This window comes from Morone saxatilis, unplaced genomic scaffold (genome assembly GCF_004916995.1).
Source record: "Morone saxatilis isolate NCDOM2014 unplaced genomic scaffold, NCSU_SB_2.0 Contig0, whole genome shotgun sequence".
In the NCBI taxonomy this organism is placed as follows: domain Eukaryota; kingdom Metazoa; phylum Chordata; class Actinopteri; family Moronidae; genus Morone; species Morone saxatilis.
The window spans coordinates 7,185,236-7,204,735 of record NW_023339650.1 but is presented as its reverse complement, the minus strand read 5'-3'; the positions used below and the strand labels follow the sequence as shown (position 1 = coordinate 7,204,735).

The 19,500-nt window shown below is 41.7% G+C and overlaps 3 protein-coding genes and 1 long non-coding RNA gene across 4 annotated transcripts; 3 read left to right on the top strand and 1 right to left on the bottom strand.

Moving 5' to 3' along the window:
- Positions 1 to 1,575: 1,575 nt before the first annotated feature.
- nanog (nanog homeobox) lies at positions 1,576 to 4,163 on the top strand. The gene is made up of 4 exons (XM_035652301.1): positions 1,576 to 1,981; positions 2,455 to 2,840; positions 2,937 to 3,080; positions 3,402 to 4,163. Exons 1-4 carry the CDS (start codon positions 1,576 to 1,578, stop codon positions 3,774 to 3,776), a joined length of 1,311 nt encoding a protein of 436 aa, XP_035508194.1. The 3' UTR covers positions 3,777 to 4,163.
- Positions 4,164 to 4,360: 197 nt separating this feature from the next.
- On the bottom strand, positions 4,361 to 11,808 carry tm9sf1 (transmembrane 9 superfamily member 1). Its single transcript, XM_035654203.1, has 9 exons — positions 11,292 to 11,808; positions 9,791 to 10,002; positions 9,081 to 9,212; positions 8,315 to 8,437; positions 7,784 to 8,142; positions 7,097 to 7,251; positions 6,718 to 6,903; positions 5,867 to 6,140; positions 4,361 to 5,529 (listed from the first exon to the last, which is right to left on the bottom strand). The coding sequence occupies exons 2-9, from the start codon at positions 9,995 to 9,997 to the stop codon at positions 5,136 to 5,138; spliced, it is 1,830 nt and encodes a 609-aa protein (XP_035510096.1). The 5' UTR covers positions 9,998 to 10,002; positions 11,292 to 11,808; the 3' UTR covers positions 4,361 to 5,135.
- A 137-nt stretch (positions 11,809 to 11,945) lies between these two features.
- Positions 11,946 to 17,092, top strand: fen1 (flap structure-specific endonuclease 1). Its single transcript, XM_035654215.1, has 12 exons — positions 11,946 to 12,044; positions 12,522 to 12,633; positions 12,977 to 13,079; positions 13,258 to 13,360; positions 13,612 to 13,675; positions 13,851 to 13,960; positions 14,436 to 14,572; positions 15,052 to 15,118; positions 15,383 to 15,514; positions 15,611 to 15,762; positions 16,242 to 16,356; positions 16,787 to 17,092. The coding sequence occupies exons 2-12, from the start codon at positions 12,552 to 12,554 to the stop codon at positions 16,862 to 16,864; spliced, it is 1,143 nt and encodes a 380-aa protein (XP_035510108.1). The 5' UTR covers positions 11,946 to 12,044; positions 12,522 to 12,551; the 3' UTR covers positions 16,865 to 17,092.
- A 1,291-nt stretch (positions 17,093 to 18,383) lies between these two features.
- On the top strand, positions 18,384 to 19,307 carry LOC118323880. The gene is made up of 3 exons (XR_004796528.1): positions 18,384 to 18,491; positions 18,809 to 18,884; positions 19,261 to 19,307. It is a non-coding gene; the product is annotated as an uncharacterized LOC118323880 (long non-coding RNA).
- The last annotated feature ends 193 nt before the right edge of the window (positions 19,308 to 19,500 follow it).

The window sequence follows — 19,500 nt, the reverse complement described above, 5'->3', positions numbered from 1 at the left end:
AGCTAATTATACACATTTTTAATCACGTTTGAGGCATAGTCCTTACATAGAACAACATTCAGTCGAATGCCTCTTAGTAAGTGGGTCCACTGCATTAGATTTAAATTTGCAGTTTTCAATCATTAACAATAACGCTGACGAAGAAGTATTAGTGGTTAAAGAAATATTCAGTACCAGATACTAGATTTAGTCTACTGATCTGGAACTAAAGCTCAAACTCTACATGTGTGCAAGATTAAAAAATGACTGAAGCTAATGTGCTGACAAGGCAGCATGTTAAGGTTAAAATATAACTTTATTTATTACCTGTCTGAATTGTTTGGTATATAAAAACCCTTCCCATAAAAATATGCTGTTTGCCTGAGCTTCATTGTCACTGAGTTCCAATACAACCATTTCCTTATTGGGGATATAAACGATGCTGAAGGTGTGCTCCTTAAACAAACACTACCGATGGTAACCATCTGAGCCTCAAAAGCCTCACATTCGATAGGACAAAGGAATGAAACACTGAGCAAACACTCAGTTTTGTTTTTTTACTACATAACTAGAATGTTTAGAATGGTCTATGTGTTTTGTATACGTGTAATTTCTCCGTATAGCTCAGTAATTTCTCTAATGAGGATGTCTACTTGGTGTTTTACTACTTATTTCTTTCACCAAAACCCACAGAGATTTCTGACCTCCTAAGAACAGGATATCAACAGATCTAAAATACCAAACAAACTTGAGAAAAACTAGGAAAAGCCCATGTTGGATTAACTTTATGTGGGGTGGGGGAAATGAACAAACTTTGGATTACATACCATATTACTATGCTGGAATACTGTGATCATTTGATTAAACACAAGTTCATATGAAATATGCAACAAACTTTCATTTCATTATACAACCTTGTGTTGTATAACCATGAATACATTTCCTTGCCTTGAGAACAATATCAGCTAAATTAATGAAGGTCTTAAAACTGGATTTTGACACCCAAATGCTTTTTTAACACAAGATTAGGTCATTAGGATCCACATTAAGGGATTTATCATTCACACTGATATGTTTGAGTGTATGTCCATGTTCAGGGTTTGCATTATACTATCACCACCTAAAAGAAATTCAGTGTATGTACATACATGTTTAAGAGCTTGGTGATAGCGTTAAAGAAGTGAACTAATTAAAAATGGTTGGTACTTAGTAACTCTCCAAACTTTACATAGTTTTTGTCTCCAAACCGGTCAAATACAATTTAAAAGCAAAGACTGAACCTGGGTAGCCAATGAAAGGGCATCACTGTCTCCCGTGAAAGGTGAATCAATTGGTCCAAATCAAAACACCCACTTAATCTACATCCCTGCCCACACCCACACACGACTTTATAAACAGCCTGTAGGAAGCTGCGCGCAATGTTTGGACGTTAATTGGCCCCCGCTTGTTTTAACTGGACAGGTCCTGCTTTTAGTCGCCTCTTCTGATATAGTGCTTGCTGGATTCAAAGCTATTTTCCACCACTACTTGAGCTTTTCTTGTGCTGCGTTTGTTTGTTTTGTTTTTTTACACTTTTTAATCAAACCTGCTGCAGAAATGGCAGACTGGAAGTCGCAGATAAGTTACAACTACAACCCCTCTTATCACGCCTACGCCTACGGCCTCGTGTACCAACCCGGGCCCGAGCAAAACCACGGGAACCTGAGCAGCTGGGGCGAAACCGGAGTCACGGATTTGAGCAACTACAACGCCGGGGTGACACAGGCCTACTACGCCACCACCGCCAGGGCCCGAGAGGAGTCCCCGCCGGGCAGCCCGGAGCAGCATGCCGCTCCCGGTCACTGTCACTACCAGGGCTCCGGGGTGGTCTACCTCGGTGACACCCAGGCCGGCCGTCTGCTGCTGTCCGGACAACACCGGGCTGCCTACGACGCACGGACACACGAGGCGAGGCGGGCCGGGAGCGACTCAACCAGCGACTCCGAGGCGCACACCTCCCCCGGTACGTCCGTGTGACCCCCAGTTAGCGTTTTCTACAAGAGTTGACCTGGCGCAGTTAAAGCTTAACATACAATGTGTGTCAGTGCTTACATCTCCCCGTTGGCTGTGAAAAGCTGTGATTTCATTCTCCAGAACTGACCATGAAGTCCAATTGAGATCCATCTTGGTTTAAAAAGGGCCTCCAAAAATTCCCGCCACTGATTTTTACTGAGTGTTTCTGGAAAAGGGCAAACTAGCGACATCTGGCGACAGAAGTCGAGAATATCGGAAAAATCGCTACATAATATTTACATTAATGTAAAAGACTCGTGTTCTTTGAGGTAACATGAAATAAAATGCATTGTAGTGTTGACTCTATTCTACTAGGGGCAGACCCCCATTATATCCATACTGGAATATACTAGCCCTATATAAAGGCCCCACTCACTATACTAGTGCTCACTCTGCTCACTGTTTGTGTCCCCCCTCACTTAGATTCATGGAGCTCTGGCAGCAGCAGAGAAGGTAATCTCCCCCAGGCCGACCCGGCTACTTGGGCGAAGCAAGATCTCGACGATGAGGCAACCAGCAGAAGCCCTGACGCAGGCGAGGACGTTCCCAGCTCTCTCAAGGAAGAGCCAATGCCCTTTATGGTCACAGGGAACGAGGGAACCGACAGCACCGCCACCTCTGTACATGTGCCCTTAACTGCCCCAAAGAAACCAAGCACTACTTCCGGAAATAACCCCAAAGCAAAGGCCCGGGCAGCCTTCTCGGAGAGTCAGATGAATGCTCTTGTCCAGCGCTTTAGTGTGCAGAGGTATCTCACCCCAGCTGAAATGAAGAACCTGGCGGAAATGACGGGGCTGACTTACAAACAGGTGAGGGATTTAAGAGGGTTGTTGGACATGTGCGCTGCAAAATTGAATTTCCTGTACACGTTCTTATCAATTGGAATTTCTTAATCTTGTTTTAAGATCAAGACCTGGTTCCAGAACCGAAGGATGAAGCTAAGGAGGCACCAGAAAGACACGAGCTGGGTGTCTGAGCGCTACACCACCAACAAAGACAGCCCAGTTCGTGGAACAGTCTTCACAAATATTCCCTCGCATATCCCACCTGTAAGTGGCCTCTATCATTTACAGTATATAAGTTCAGTGTCAGGGGGTTCTGTGATACCAAGAACTCAACATGGTAATGGCGTAAAAGTGGGATCAGACTAATTGTCCTGCTCAGTTTTCCTGTTAACTGATAACAGAGAAACAGCAGCCTGGACATAGAATAAGACGTCCATAATGGAGGTCTAACCACAGTCCGGTTATGACCTTAAAGGCGAGACGAAACAGTCAAAGCAATGTGCTGGGATATAGACAGTTAGGATTTAATTTTTTTTTTAATATATAAATTTGATTCTAACTTGAACTACCACTTGTTTCTTTCAGTATCAGGGAGAAGCCCGGCCCCAGCTCAAGGAGCATTACAACCAGCACATGATGGAGTCAGCCTTCAAGAAGACCGCTCCACAGAACCTGGCCTTCTACCTGGCTGCTATGGGCTCTGCTGCTGGATCTGCTGGATATCCCTCCTGGTCCTCTGGTCCGCCCCAGACCGCAGTCCCCACGAGGCCCCAGGCGGCTGGCTGGTCCATGCCCCCAGGCATCGGCCATTATGAATACAACCCCGGTGCATTCAACTCGGCCAACGTTGCCTCTGCAAATAACACCGGGCACGACACGAGCTTTGAAAGCAAAGATGTGGAGTCTGTGAACAGCCGCGGCTCCTTAAACACAGCCATAGTGCATAACGCCAGCCAGTAGTCTATGTTGGAGCTGACAAGCGTTTCTGTAAATGTGACCCATAAGCCATGTTAATATTCTTCTATTCAAGTTTCCTGACTGTAGTTTGTAATTAACTTGGGGTGCTTTTTGTCAGGCTGGGTGTACATATGCTTTGTTCATTTCTTCTGTTCAAAAGTATTTTACCTTTTTATCTCAGTTTTATTTTTATATGCAACTATTTAATGTATGTTGGTGTGTTCTTTGCGCTTGGTGATACTAGATGTGTCCAAGTTGGATTCATTCTTGGGATTACATTGTTTTTTGGAACTGTTTTAAGGCAAAGTGCTGATACAGATCTAATGTGCACACATTTCAATGAGTTTTTTTTTTTTTCTATAAATACAGGTTCACTTTGGCAACTTGAAATAATGTCTTGGTTTCAGTTTTTTTTTACTGAGCGTGCGATAATACATACACTTGCATGTGATGTGACTACTTGCAGGTAATTGGAAACATCTGTGGTGGCCTTACTGATATAGCTGTAGACAAAAGTGAAAATAATTCTGTGTAGTACAAACTTTTTTTTATAAAGTAAGCAAAGGGAAAAAAATACAGATTATATATTTAATATAAAAATTAGCCCAGAGTTGTTTAATGGCAATATTGTATTAAAAAGCATTTTATTGAAAAGACTATATTTACATCAGAACCAAGATCAGTCAATGATGACCATAGAATACAATGACAATATTGCTCCCATAACCAACATTTTGCAACAGCTCTTCAATCGTTCCTCTTATCCACTGCAGGGCCATGTGGAGCTCAACAGGGCCAGTGCAAAACAATGTTTCTATTATATTTTGAATAGGCTGCCACAACTGTACGTGTGGGGGAAGAGTATAATTGCAATTAACTAAAACTATCAGCTGTCTCACTGCGTAACCAATGTAATGCAGGGAAAACTATGTGTAGATCCTACCCTGCCATGACGGACCATGAAGTAGGAACCAGAGCAGATGATGCCATACATACAATGATTAAATCATTCACACACGTATCATACATTTTACCCATTTACTCTTGATGGTACACACTCATCCCTTTGTACCGAAATATTCCATTTTATCCTTAAATACATGACCCACCCCCCCAGCTCTACCTTCAACTGTCCATTTATCCAGCCTACTATCCCTTATTCCAACAATGACAGCTCTAGTTCATTCTCTAGCTCCTGTCATATCAAGGCCCCTGTTTCTCCTCCCATTGACCCCATAGGAGGTGTGTGTTTGTGTGTGTTGTGTAAGACTGAAAGCAAGAAAGGAGGATGAGGGTTGTCCATGTGTGCTATGTGGTAATGTGTGTTTATAGCTGTGTGTCTGCATATACACATTTCAATGTCTAGTCCATCTTAAGGCTACGGTAGATGTAGCGAATAAATGCCAGTGACGCCCAGAACGACACGCTGCCCAGCATCAGTGAGAAGACCATCGCTGTGAGCAGAGAGTAGCCAAAGAACTCTGTGCTCTGCACCAGGCCGCTCATAGAGGACCGGTTCCGGTAGTAGAAAACAGAGTAGACGAAGATAAAGAGGCCGGTGGAGCCGGTGCTGAGCACGCTCCGCCACCACCATCGGTAGTCCTCGCCAGATAGCAGGAAGTAGGTGAGTGCCACAGAGATGCAGGCGCCCACTGAGAGGAGGATGGCGAAGACGCACAGCAGGATGCCATACAGGGTGTAGTGCTCTCGGCCCCAAACGGTGGCAAAGATGTAATACAGCTCCACTGAGATGGCACTGAGGGAGACAATTTATAGAACAGAGGAATGAGAAATGAAAGTCAAAAGGGTGTTTCAGTACTTTTTCCATAAATCTTTAGAATAGTACTAATGACTACTGACTTATCAGTCAAGATGATGCAAAAGTATCTATCTTTTTTTCAAACCATCCTGGGCTTAAATAATAAACAGAAATGCAAAGTCTAAATAACAGACCACCGAAAACGTGTAGAAATACATTCTTGACATAAAAATAAAATCTCATCTCTTAACTGCTACCAAAAATTCTCATTTTGCAGTGAAATCCTCAGCATGTTGCTCTTCAACCTCCCGCGTTAAAGCTAAAGAAATCTCACCTGAACGGCAGGAAGCCGCCGATGGCCATGTGTACAGCTGTGTGTTTGTACCAGGGCTGTGTAGGGATCTGCCTGGCGATGTTGCGAGTGCGGCAGGGTGCCTGGAAGCTGCCGGCTCGGTTCTTTCCCACAATGCCGCCGATGACGGTGAGCGGGAAGCCCACCAGCACCCAGGCACCCAGCAGGAGGAGCACAGTGGTGGCCGGCAGAGCCTGAGTGGAGCCGCTCCACCAGTGGATCGAGTTCACTACGCTCCACGTCAGGAACAGAGGGGCTGTAGGAACGAAGGACCAAGTGTAAAAATTGAGCTATTATATCAGTGTTTTAATGATGAAAATATGGTGAGGAGGCTGCTTAATAATAACACCAGTAAGTTTTATGTGCCAGAAGGCTTTTTTTCCCCCAAAAACAACTTCCTGAACCGGAATAAAGAATGAAACGCTGTGAATACATTAAGGATAGATGAGTAATTCATTAACCGAGTAGAGTAGCATTGCCACATTGTACACAACACTAATTACATAATACACTACAGGTGCCCCAGACCTGCTCAGCTTTATTCTTTAGAAATGGCACTATGAAAATCAGTCGTCCACTAGGTGAAATCATTCCACTTTCTCTACTAAATGTTAAAAGAAAGTGTGAACAACAATAGGCTCATTAATTTTTATATTGACAAATGACAAAATCATTGTAACTACAGTTTTAAAATGTGAAAGTTAAACCTCATATTTCTGTACTTTACAGGTTCCACCTTGCTTAAAGACACGAGGATCTGGACATCTTTGAACTGCACTCTGTTCTTACGGCCAAAGCGTGACGTGATCTCAGACCCTCCTTATGGGACTCACCGGAGAAAAGTGACGAGGTGAGGATGATGTTCCACACCCAGCGCTGGCCGTTGATCTGTGTGTAGAAGCTGCACGACATGTAGCCCGACACGCAGCTGGTCAGAGCGTACAGGACAATGGCTGCAGAGTTGATGGCACCATGGCGGTGCACGTTGAACATTCCCAGCAATGCCATGAAAATGATTCCTATCGCAATGAGGAGACGTTAGAGTGATTAGACTACTGCAGGTCTGAACTACCATTGTCAGGTTTTCTAGTTGTTATGTTACTCTGCTTTTCAGTACAAAGACTGTTGGTCAGTGCTGAACAAAGATTATTTAACGGACCATGTTCTGCCATGTGTCGCTGTGTTTGGGTATATGTGAGAATGAACACTCGCCTGTGGCAAGGGTAAGGAACTGAGCCCCCACTCCCAGCACGGCGCACAGCAGGCTTTTGTAAGGGGGAAACCTGAAGACGTCAGTGTGTATGATCTTCCAGCCGTTGTCTCCCTGGTCCAGATCATCACAGCCGCCTTCCTCCTCCACATTGTACCTGCAGGGGAGGGAAAAATGCTTTCACCTGGGATCTTATCATGAACCTGACCAGCAGGAGTGGTTCACAAGTTTCACCTTAATCGGAGACAAAAGATGGTCTATTAGAATTAAGGCTCGTTTGGGCCACAGTGATTTGTCGCAAGGAAAATAGTGCACCCCTCTTTCCAAATGCTAGCGAGAAACTACGGTGGCTGTGAATGGTTTGTCCATTCTGGGCTACTGTAGAAACATGCCAGTTCAACACAGCACATTCTAAGGTAACAACAACATAATGCATATTTTCAGGTGATAATACACTAATGAAACATAGTTATGAATATCATTGAATATCAATTCAATCTATATAAAACGGAGAAAATCTGCAAATCCTTACATTTCAGAAGCTGGAAATATATTTGCTTAAGTGACATTTGTCAAAATTGCTATAGATGTACTTTCTGTTGGTTGATGATTTCATAATTTCATATTAAAGACATTAAAACTTTCATATTCTCTGGCCCATAAACACTTGAGCTCCTTCACTGACTAACCTGGCAAAATCATTCTTAAGAACCCGCATGAGAATGATGATGACGAAGCCCAGCAGCAGCACCACCAGCACCAGTGAGTTGATGATCGACAGCCAGTGGATCTCAAGTGTTTTGGGGAAGAAGGAGTAGTCTCGGAGGCGCTCGGCTCTCCGGGCGTGAGGAAGAGGTGACTCAAACCAGCGCACGCTGTAGGTATGGGTGACCGTCAGGCTGCCTCCACCCACCCCGACTCCGCCCACCGCTGCACCCGCCCCCTCCTCCAGGGGAACAGGTTTGACGTCTTTTACTGAGACGTTGGCGAAGATCACTGAGGCGCCGTTGTACTCGATGTTGAAGTCTAGGTGAGTCCACAAACCCACCTGTTGAAGGTGAGGGAGGAGGGCAGGAAGAGAGACAAAGACAAAAAAGAAAGAGAGGAGGAGGAAGTGAGAGATAAGAATAATGAGTGTGGTGGAGCTAAAACAGGAACTTTGATAACACTTTTAATAAACTCAGTCTTTCTCCCTCATACAATCCAAACTATAGTTTTACCTTGTGGCTGTGAGGCAGGAAGCCGCTCTCCTCTATGTACCCCACAAACCCCCAGATTGGAATATCATCCAGGACAAATTCAAAGTAGAACAGCTCCTCGATGGCTTCACGAAGCTCGTCCACCTGACACACACAAAACATATGCATGATCACATCCTATGTCTCAACAGCTTAGTTCAGCCTCTATTTGAGGTGTTTATCTAATCAACTTTGTTAGTGACAACACATAAAAAAAGGTTGTATTTATCACTCAGCCTGGTGTTGTATTCTGGCCCTAATTCAATGGAACGTCTGTGAGGAGCTTGCTCTGCTATATCACCCTTTTCTCTAGAATCCATATTGACATAGCAGGGCGCATCCATTCGATGGCATCAGATCCTGATACTGATACATATCATGTTAAGAAGTGGTGTTAGCACACCTTAAGAACATAAGACATAACATAAGTTTTATTATCATATTATTTGTATTATTATTGAGCAAGAGGGAAATTTCACTTTTGAATTATATCATAAAAAGGTTTTTTAACAACATTACAATAGACTGGCATATAAAAGAGAACCATTTACTAGGAAACAGTAGGAAATGTTCATACTTCATCATTTTCAAGATTAAATTCAAAATCAAGTTAATAAATTATTAGACTATTATTTAATAACATATTTTAAATCACCTTTAAGTCCAGAGTATTAAAACTTAACCCAAGATGGGTAGTAGTATACAAAATATTAAGTTCATCCTATCCTGTTCTTGTGTAGATAAATACCTGTTTCTCCGAAAGAGTCAGCTGGCAAAGAGTTTTTTTCTCCACGTTCTCTCTGAAACGGATGTGATACAACGACTCTGCCATCCTGTCTCCATCCAGCACTTCTCCCAGGCTCAGGGACTTGTGATGCACCTGAAGGACAAGTGTTACATTATGAGTAACAAAGCTTTAGTTGGTTATAATTCTGTGAGCAAGGCAGCACATATAGCTATGAGCTAGCTAGAGCAAGAAAAGCTGGAACCAAAAAAATGCTGCCGGCTACAGTCACACATCAAAACTGCATGCTTGCAGTGTTGACTTTTCTTAAAAGCCATAAATGAGGAATTAAACATTAAACAAAGGGACAAAACTCAGCTGTCGGCAGGTTTAAACTCTTAACAGCAAATAGGTGGATAAATAAGTCACAGAAAATGAAAATGTCTCTGTTCTTAACTTGTGTCTCTGGGCATATTAAAGTTTTACACAGGGTCAAAACTACTTTTCAAACACATTTTCATAACAAAATAGCATCAATTTTTCAATCTGTATTCATAGAATGTGTGACAATCCATTTTTATAATCTTATATGACAACATTTTCAGAGCAAGAAAAACAGAACAGAAAATATTATGGCTTGTTATCCTTACATTAGCATGACAAAATAATCTCCAGTTCCCTTCTGAGAGGTACAGCATCCCATTAATACACAGTGAAACAGAACAAAGACTGACCTTCTCCGGCCTGCAAACAGGCAGGGTGTAGTAGTGATACGTCTCCTGGGGGTTGTGATAAGGGCCCACTTTGTTGACATAGAGAGTCACGTTGTCCCCCTGCTTGTAGCCCACTGCCCAGCCTGAGAACAAGCACAGGATCAAGACGCAGTGCAGGCCCATCGTCCTCTGGCAGCCACCTGGCAGGTGTCCTATTCCACACTGCATAACCCCTGTCGCAAAGATGTACAGTTCATCAGTTCACTGGGGACAGGTGTGATTTAAACTAGACTGACACTTACAGAATGTCTCTTTTTCAAGTCACCAAATGAGCTGATACCTAATGATTTATACCAAGTGGTATAACTGGAGAATTTTATGCAACATCACTCCCTTAACGGTCTAACAAACACAGACAATTGAAAAACACTCAGACAGAGCTGTGACACACTGTGCAACCACTATTAATCACAATATATATCACTTCAGCAGTCGAGTGGGGCTTTTTGGTGGGAAATACATGAGCTCGGCCACTTTTTATATGTCTGTTATGAGTTTGTGACGTTGCCCACAGATGCTATTCTACCAGAATTCATGTGTATGACGTTACTTCAAAAAGGATTGCAAAGATATTTTGTACACTGCTACACACTAAACGTGCGTGCCACTATGCAGTCACACCACATTTTGAAAGTGAATTCATGATAGAGTATGATGCTACAGTGCCATGGTCTCTTTTTTTTTTTACCATGTAATAGCAGCAAGGAGGCAAACTTGAAGATGAAGCAACACTGGTCAAATGAGTTGTGAGTATATTGCAGTTTTAATTGCACTTTGAATCTATTTGATGACAAGTTCCATTATGTGTTGAGCACCATCATGATGATTTTCAGCGTTAACCTTGAAGAAAAGTTAGGATGCTCTGGTGACAACAGATTTCACTTTAAATGCGACTGCCCCTGAAGCATAATGTGTGCTCTTGATAATCATGGTCTTTTTTTGAACACACTGAAATATGGATTAAGTGGTTTCTGGCCAGAGCTGCTGATAGAACAGTTATATGGCCGTGCTGATCTGTTATCAATAATGCTCCTTTCCACAGTAGCATCACAGCAACAACCTCAACTTTTCAGTGCCAGCAAATAAAAACCTGCAGTTTCTAACATAGGATTATATATACATACACATACTTCTATCAGCTGGACAAACAACAACAGCCAAAACAATAGAGTTTTATTATAAAATCTTTGTACTAACTAATACCTTAAGTTATTGCACTAATAGAAAAAGCAAGGTCGAGCATCAAAGTGCAGTCAAAAAGCAAGGCGGGTCCTAATAATCTAGCAGATTCTGTATAAATAAAAGTGACTATAGTGAGGGGCCTCGCTGATGCATGTAAAACAAACAACTTCATGAACACCAACAGTTATTCCACAGATTTACACTGCATTTTTTTTTTTGGGACACGACACTGGAGGAAAGCAATGGGCTACAGACGAGAAGTTCGCCAAATCGGATTTACCAGTATCACTGTTATGTCACGTCAGTGCCGATGCTGCAGATCCAACAAAACCTGTCTGTCCGCCGGATTCCTCGGAGTCCAGGCCCCGACAGCCTCCTCTCTGCTCCGGTGTGCGCCGCTACTGGAGCTCAAGGTAAAGATTTACAGCGAAACATCTTTGGAAATCCTCGATGCAACGTGCCGACGTATCATGCATTCATTATACAGTCATACCCGGGCACATCCAGTACTTTCACTGACACAACAGACAGAGGAGAACAGGGGGTCCGACTCCACGTCACCTTAAAAAACAGAAATAACGACGACTCGGTTGAGTTTTCCGGAGTGGGCGGAGAAATAAGAAGACACCGGAGACGTTACCGGTTATTCGTAGCCACTAATATATCCCCCCCTCTCAAGCCATCTGAAATGAACGTGATTTATGTCGGGCTTTGACGCCACCAGAACCAACACTGGACCGCTCGTACCTCTACCTGACCCACTCTGGTATTTTGCTCCATTGACCGGATTTCCTTCAACCTCAGCGAACCAATGGGATGCTCTTACGGTACTTCCTTGTTAGAACTCAGACCCGTTTAATCGAACCCGCACTGTCGATGCGCAGTTCTTCGACGTCTTTGACGCCAGTTCGACGCGCCGTGCTCGACGGATCGATAGGTGATGCCTGTTATTTGATTTCCCGCGAAAGAAACGCAAATCCTCGCGCCGGAGACGCCGGGAAAAGTGCTCAAACTCGAGGGTAACATCCACCTGGTGAGTCCATTATAAACAATAACACGGTTTAACATTATTCAGTATGTTTATTATGGCGGGGCCACTCGTTGCTACCCGCTAATAGCTTGTGCATTCAGAATAAATGGGGCATTGTTTATGTTTTAGCCCCCCAGCTCGGTAGCTGCACGTACAACATACGTTCTAGCGCCGCAAACCAAACCTCATTCAGAAACATGTACATTTAATGCGGCCGTCTTGCACTGTAAACCCACACTCATAAAACGTAGCTTACGGTGTGTGTTAACTACAACCAGTAGCTGTTCTTTCCTTCGGCGTGCATCCGACGAGGCAGCACTAGTGTAAATAAAAGGCAAACGTGTTAATCCCGGTTGTGTAACGTTATTGCTCTCACGTTTTTTTTTTTTAACAACGCCTTATCTGCCAGTTACTGGGGACCCTGGGACATGTAGCCAGTGTGTATGTGTAATTAATAAACATTATGTCATTGTTTTTCAGACTTTGGTGATTTCAGTTTGAGACAACGCAATGGGAATACACGGACTCGCTAAGCTGATTGCTGACCAGGCCCCTGGTGCCATAAAAGAGCAAGACATCAAGAACTATTTTGGTAACTGTTACAGGTCCCCTTCCCCACACACTGATTACGAGGTCTCCCTTGGGTGATGGACTGGGGATACAACAAATATAGACACAAATCAGACCATAATCACTTCTAAAAATGACAGCCATGTCAGATTCACGGTCTGTAGTTAGTTAGCAGTTTCTTTGTCATAGTGGTGTAGTAATAGTTTGAAATGGAGTGAAACTTTATTCTTGAGTTACCTTGTATTACACAGGGGTAGTTTCTCTTCACTAAGTCTGTCATACGATCATTTTATTATGGGGTAACACAGATCTCCAGCTGTGTCCACTGTGATAACCCCTGCTACTGCTTTCTTGTACTTCTGCAGGCAGGAAAATTGCTATAGATGCCTCCATGTGTATCTACCAGTTCCTGATTGCTGTGCGTCAGGACGGGAACGTTCTGCAGAATGAGGATGGCGAGACGACAAGGTACAACCACACACACACACACACACACACACACACACTGCATCCTCACCTTAAAGCTCAAAGTCATAATAGGAGACACATTAGAGATACAGTACCTTTTTGGATTGATCCTACACCAGGTAGCTCAAGTCTGGGCACAAGTCTAAGGTTTTTGTCCCTGCTTGTTCTTTTTTGTCAGCCACCTGATGGGAATGTTCTACCGGACAATCCGCATGCTGGAACACGGCATCAAACCTGTGTATGTGTTTGACGGAAAACCCCCACAGCTCAAGTCAGCAGAGGTTAGTATGGGCTCGTAACCTCCTCCTCTCCTCTGGTGCTTTTCCCCCTGCGTTGTGTCATTGTGAAAGATTCAATTGGATTGGTCTTACTTAGTAGTTTTCATTGCTGTTGTTGCTATTTGGCGATAGAAAAGGGCAGAATATGTTACATGAGCATTTTTACCAACTTACATTTGCTCTCACCCTCTCGCTCTTTTAAATAATGACATCACCTGTTTCACCTTTCTCTTTGCTCTTCTCTTCACCCCCAGCTTGAGAAGAGAGGGGAGAGGAGGGCAGAAGCTGAGAAGCTGTTGGCTCAAGCCCAGGAAATGGGTACAGTTAATGCTTTTTGCATTTGGTGTTTTTGGTCAATTAGCCGCTGTGTAAACCAGTGTGATCAGTCTGTGTATTTTTAATATAATAAAATGTATTTCCATGGTAGAGATTGTAAAAATGTTGTACTTTTGTTCTGTATTAAAATGTCAGCATTTTTTTTGTCTCAACCCAGGGGAACAAGAGAATATTGACAAATTCAGCAAGCGTCTAGTAAAAGTGACCAAGCAGCATAACGATGACTGCAAGAAGCTGCTGACCCTGATGGGAGTGCCTTACATTGAGGTTAGATCAACCCTCGCTGGCTTTAAGAATATGTCCACATTTATATGCACAGTGATTTTGGTAACAGTTTTGAGGAATCTTAAGTGCTCTTTCTTATATTATTCTCATTATTTCTACAATTGTATGTTTATTGTCAGAATATTCTTTAAAGGCAGTGAAAGACAGAAACTGTAATGTTGAAACTTAAAGCAAATATTGTTCTTAACATTGCTCCATAAGGTATGGGATGTCCTTAGATTACAATTTGCAAAAAGGCATAAAAAGTAGATATTTCTTGTGCTTGGACACAGGAACAATTGCACCCTTAAATAAATCTGGAGAAATAAAGCTGAAGTTAATGTACAGTGAAATGCCTGCTGCTGTAGTCCTGTATGCCAGGCAGTTGAAGTGTTTGTTCACCATGTCAGAGAAAGCCGTTTCAGCAGCACAGGTGGGTGAATAATACTGTGAAATGTAATGTGTTGTTGTATTGTAGGCTCCATGTGAGGCAGAGGCCACCTGTGCTGCTCTGGTTAAAGCAGGAAAGGTCTTCGCCACAGCAACAGAGGATATGGACGGGCTGACCTTTGGGACAAATGTCCTACTCAGACACCTCACAGCCAGTGAAGCAAAGTAATGTTCTACCTGAATCTCATTGTTATGGCATCAGTGATTTCAGCTGTTCGGCTCTGTAGTAGACATGTTCAGCTGTTGACTTGATGAATGTCCCTGTTTTGTTTCTAGCACAACTTTTGATGTAACCTGCAAACTAATCTTATTTCTATACTTAATAATGATATCATCTGACCTGCAATCAATTCTATTTTATTTACTTATCCATTATTGTTATGGGGGTGAAATGAGGAGTCACATTACTTATCACAGTTCACATGTTCTATTTCTTGCAGTGTTGTTGGATTGTCTTACCTGCTCTGAATAATTCAGGAGAAAAACCATACTACAGGCTAACATGCCGTGTCATTAAATTAATGACAATTTATTCCTTCATGTTTAGTTTAGTTTATCACCATCCTCATTAGCTAAAGCCACATCAGCTAGTCTTCCTGGGGTCCATGCACTTGGTCATGCATCACGGATTTTATTTGTTTTAGGAAACTTCCTATCCAAGAGTTCCACTTCAGTCGCATTCTGCAGGACATCGGCCTGACCAACGAACAGGTAAAAATGTTTTCTGACTTTGAGAAAGGTGTAGCACATTATATGATCAAGAGTGCTATTTTCCATCTGATGAAGTTCAAAAACCACATCCTCTGCCTTTAACCATGCACTCTGCAAACCAAATGCTGTGCAAATTCTTCACAGAAGTGTCACACTACTCTCCATGTAACTATGTATTGTGGAACTGTAAACACAGTTGGACCAGGTGCCGTGTGTGAGGGATGTATCAGTCTATTAACTCCTTCTTTTTGTTGTCCATGCTAGTTCATAGACCTGTGTATTCTGCTGGGCTGTGACTACTGCGCCACCATCAAGGGGATTGGCCCCAAGAGAGCCATCGACCTGATCAGACAGCATGGCTGCATTGAGGAGATCCTAGAAAACATTGACCCCAACGTAAGTAGATTTCTGCTACAGTTCAAAAGTACAGGCAGTTAAACAAAGGGAGTTTGGTTCTGATTCGTTGCGTGTGTCTGGCTTGCCTTCATGCAGAAGCACCCTTCCCCAGAGGACTGGCTGTACAAAGAGGCCAGGAGGTTGTTTCTGAAGCCAGAAGTGGTGGATTGTTCCACAGTGGAGTTGAAGTGGAGTGAGCCGGATGAGGATGCACTGATCCAGTTCATGTGTAACGAGAAACAATTCAGGTGAACCATCAGCAGACTCTCTCCAGCACTGTGCTGCATGTCGGGTTCATCTTCTTTGCTTGGTTAATGAGTTTATTTGCACTAATGCTGGACGATGGGGTTCATGACACTGGTTGTTGCAGTTATTCCAGGACCACACCAGCTGGTTATACATCATCTGACCACTAGGCTGCACTGCTGCCCATGTAGATGTAGATGTGGAGTTTATGGTTCTAGCATTTATTTAGCACACAACCTTTTTTACATATATGAGGTATAGTGCTCCTCTTTATAGTGAATGCTTTTGCTCACCAGTCATACACGACTTTACTTTAAGATCTACTTTAATCACACACAGTTTTGTTACTTTTTTGTTACCTAAGTGCTGTTTTGCATGTTTGTTTTTATTGAGACAACGTGACGGAAAGTTCATCTGGAAATAGACACACTGCATAGGATAACAATCAACTTCATTGATCAATGTGCGTCTGTATGTGCAGCGAGGACAGGATGCGTAACGGCTGTAAGAAGATTATGAAGAGCCGACAGGGCAGCACGCAGGGCCGACTGGACTCTTTCTTCACTATCACTGGATCTCTGTCCTCCAAACGGAAGGTACAGTGTGTTTCCAAAATGATTAGAATAGACCTTTTTACACAGCAGCCATTTTGACATGAAACAGTAGGGTAAACACAAGTGTTACCAATGCACTGATTAAGGTTTCGTTCCATTTAGTGTAGCGGAGCCTCTTCAGTGAGCTAACATGCAAACTAGCAGCACCGTGACTCTGACCTGACTGTAACAGAACCTTAATTAGTATCATTGGTAACACCTGTTTATCTTAGTACATGCTGTGAAAAAGGTTTATATTGTACTGATCTTTCATCTTTGTCTAGTCTTGCTGACTGCTTTATTGTACTGCTAATCTATATTATGGGTTTTTACTATCCCTGTTTTCTTTTCTAACTGTAAGTTTCTGTTGTACATGTTCAGTTATGTTTTGAATGTTGGACTCATTTGTTCTATTTATTTCACCTTTATTTAGGAACCCGAGATTAAAGGATCAGCAAAAAAGAAGCAGAAGACTGGAGCCACGCCGGGCAAATTTAAGAAGGGAAAATAGAATGAACACAGAGCTCCTTTGATTCATTTGGGAAGTAAATATTGTAATGGATAACCATTACTGAATAGAGTATTAAAAAAAACTCCAGGTGAGGCAGGAGGAAGCTGTAACACAACAAGGGTGAGGATTAGTTCTGCTGAATAACTGTGTGTATACATGACCAAACATGGTTTTGCTGATGCAAAAACATTGTTTTTGTTTTGGAATAAAAGTCTTTTTGTAGAGAAATTTGTCATTTGCCTTTTCATTTACTCGTTTGAGGTCATCATAATGTGGACAGCCTGCGTTTATAGAGAGAACATAGCCCACAGCATGTTTTCTTTCCACTTAATATCAGAAAGTATTTCCTTTTATATGGCAGACATTACTATAAAGACAAATACAAATACTGTGTTCCTCAAAAGGACTTTGTGTTTTGTTTGGAATTAAAGTGCACATTTGTTTAAAGGTCCAGTGTGTAACATTTAGGAGGCTCTATCAGCAGAAATGGAATATAATATTGGTGTGTTTTTACTGAATATAGAAAGCTGTGTTTTCAAGTTGTTTTTATCTACCAGCGTCTACCATGGATGCCAGCTTGTTGAACCTCCATGTTTCTACAGTAGCACAGAAAGGGCAAATCAAACTGCCTCTAGATAGAGATGCACAACTCTTAATGATAAAGCCAGTGATAAGTGAGGAAGTGGAAGTCACATGGTGAAACTGAGCAATGATAACACGCTTGTTTTGCAATGACCCCGACCACAGGATTTTTCAATACTTTGAGCGGTGAGAAACTTCCATCATGTGCTAATTTTCAGATACTGACTAATTTGTACCTTTTTGACATTTTACAATTTTGATTGTGTGAAACCGATGTTTATTATCACAGCATAAACAAAAGGACCCCTGAAGTTCCATCTGCTTTATTCCCAGCCGGTTTAATCACTGGTCCTGGCCTCTCTTGTACACATTTTACAGTAATATTATTGTAGCACAGTGACTATTAAATCACAATAAAGAGAAATGTGTTATCAAGCATCTGTGGATGACACCAAGATGAGTTTTAAGTCGCTTATAGAAATCAGGTAATAATTTGTAACATTGTTTTACGTAAACTATTAGCACACAGTTTGTCTTTGTCCATCATCCATTAATCTGTTGTAACAAGGTTGATTTCATTATCACGTCTGTGTTACAGGGGCAGGAAACAAGTAGCAATACCATCAGCTGTAAAAAACACTGCTGAGCAACAGCTGAAAGCTTTTATTTTCTAAACTAAACCTCTAATAGAATAAAATCCCAGCAAAAAGAGCTATTGCCTTTACTTGTTTGGGCTTCTATGTGATCTTTTGATCAGTCAACTGCTGGTACATGGCTCTACAGTAGTTTTAAAAAGCCACTTTGTGCCTTTATTTAAATATGTGTTTGTTCCTGTTCCACAGAATTCAGTAGAGTGATTGAGTTAAAGCAATATGAGCCCGAGAGAGAAGAAGAAGAGGTCACTGAAGTTCTTCCTTGTTTCTATGTGTATATTTCATATCAACAGGGTGGTTATGTTAGCCTGCCGCATACATTTCCTGACATTAACTACTACTACTACTACGACTTACTTCATTGTTTCTCCTATTTGCTGTGGGCTTGTTTGGTAAGGCTTCTTACTGTTTCTACAGATTTTATTTCAAATTCTTTTAAGCCGCAGTTATATTAGATTATTTGTCTTATGGTCTGCATTAAAAAAAAGACATTATGAAATATAAATTCTTTCAGGTTTCATTTATTTAACATGTCAAAATATTAGTATATATTACTTAATATTAGTATTAATATTAATATTATATTATATAGTATTACAGGACAGTGGGGAAGTTGCTTTATGAGACCAGTTATGCTTAGCAAATTCCACAAAACTGACACAACTAAGAATACTGATAAGTAACTGCACTGTTGTGTTTGTAAATCCAGGTGATGAGTGTGATTGCAGTCCTGTCTGTGAATATGGTGACAGCCAACATGTTACTGAGTGTCTTCTTTCTTTCAGGTGAGCTGTTTGTTCAGTGCAATCTGTGTTTTCTACCTGAGTTCTTGTGTAACTGTGACAATACTAATGTAATTATCTGGAGATCTTTTAGTGGGTATAAATGGGTCTCGTGGGTGATTAAGGGGAGGTTGTTATCTGCTTGTTGTAAACCAATAAGAATTAACCATTAAAAAACTGTACAGTTACAAAAGATTATGATGCTAATTATTACTGCTGAAGTATATGTATATTTAGGCTTGTTCTTAATTTTTTTTAATATATATATATATATATATATATTATAATTATATATATATATAAAATATATATTATAATTATATATATATATATTTTTTTTTTTTTAATTATTTTTTTTTTATTTCACACATTTTTACAGGTGCTTTGGCTGATTGTCCTAAGACAGCAAACCTCTTCATCACTGCATGGAAGCACTGAGTGGGATCTTGTTGCAAATCCCATGTAACTTTTAAGAGTTGATGCAGAACACAGCAGTTGACAGCTAACAGAGAAACCTTTGGAGTTGTGGATTAAAAATGACAACAGATCTTGGCCTCTATCCAAACATTGTGTTTTCAACCATATTGGGAACATGTTTTTTTAACACGTAATCCAATGA

What these genes read in the sequence shown, in the direction of transcription:
- nanog (XM_035652301.1), top strand. Translation starts at nt 1,576, where the DNA reads ATGGCAGACTGGAAGTCGCAGATAAGTTACAACTACAACCCCTCTTAT. An exon ending in CGAGGCGCACACCTCCCCCG is followed by an intron (nt 1,982 to 2,454) that starts GTACGTCCGTGT and finishes CCCCTCACTTAG; the next exon opens with ATTCATGGAGCTCTGGCAGC. An exon ending in CGGGGCTGACTTACAAACAG is followed by an intron (nt 2,841 to 2,936) that starts GTGAGGGATTTA and finishes TCTTGTTTTAAG; the next exon opens with ATCAAGACCTGGTTCCAGAA.
- tm9sf1 (XM_035654203.1), bottom strand. Translation starts at nt 9,997, where the DNA reads ATGCAGTGTGGAATAGGACACCTGCCAGGTGGCTGCCAGAGGACGATG. An exon ending in GTTCCTTACCCTTGCCACAG is followed by an intron (nt 6,904 to 7,096) that starts GCGAGTGTTCAT and finishes TCATTGCGATAG; the next exon opens with GAATCATTTTCATGGCATTG. An exon ending in CACCTCGTCACTTTTCTCCG is followed by an intron (nt 6,141 to 6,717) that starts GTGAGTCCCATA and finishes TCGTTCCTACAG; the next exon opens with CCCCTCTGTTCCTGACGTGG.
- fen1 (XM_035654215.1), top strand. Translation starts at nt 12,552, where the DNA reads ATGGGAATACACGGACTCGCTAAGCTGATTGCTGACCAGGCCCCTGGT. An exon ending in TGGGAGTGCCTTACATTGAG is followed by an intron (nt 13,961 to 14,435) that starts GTTAGATCAACC and finishes GTTGTATTGTAG; the next exon opens with GCTCCATGTGAGGCAGAGGC. An exon ending in TGTAACGAGAAACAATTCAG is followed by an intron (nt 15,763 to 16,241) that starts GTGAACCATCAG and finishes CTGTATGTGCAG; the next exon opens with CGAGGACAGGATGCGTAACG.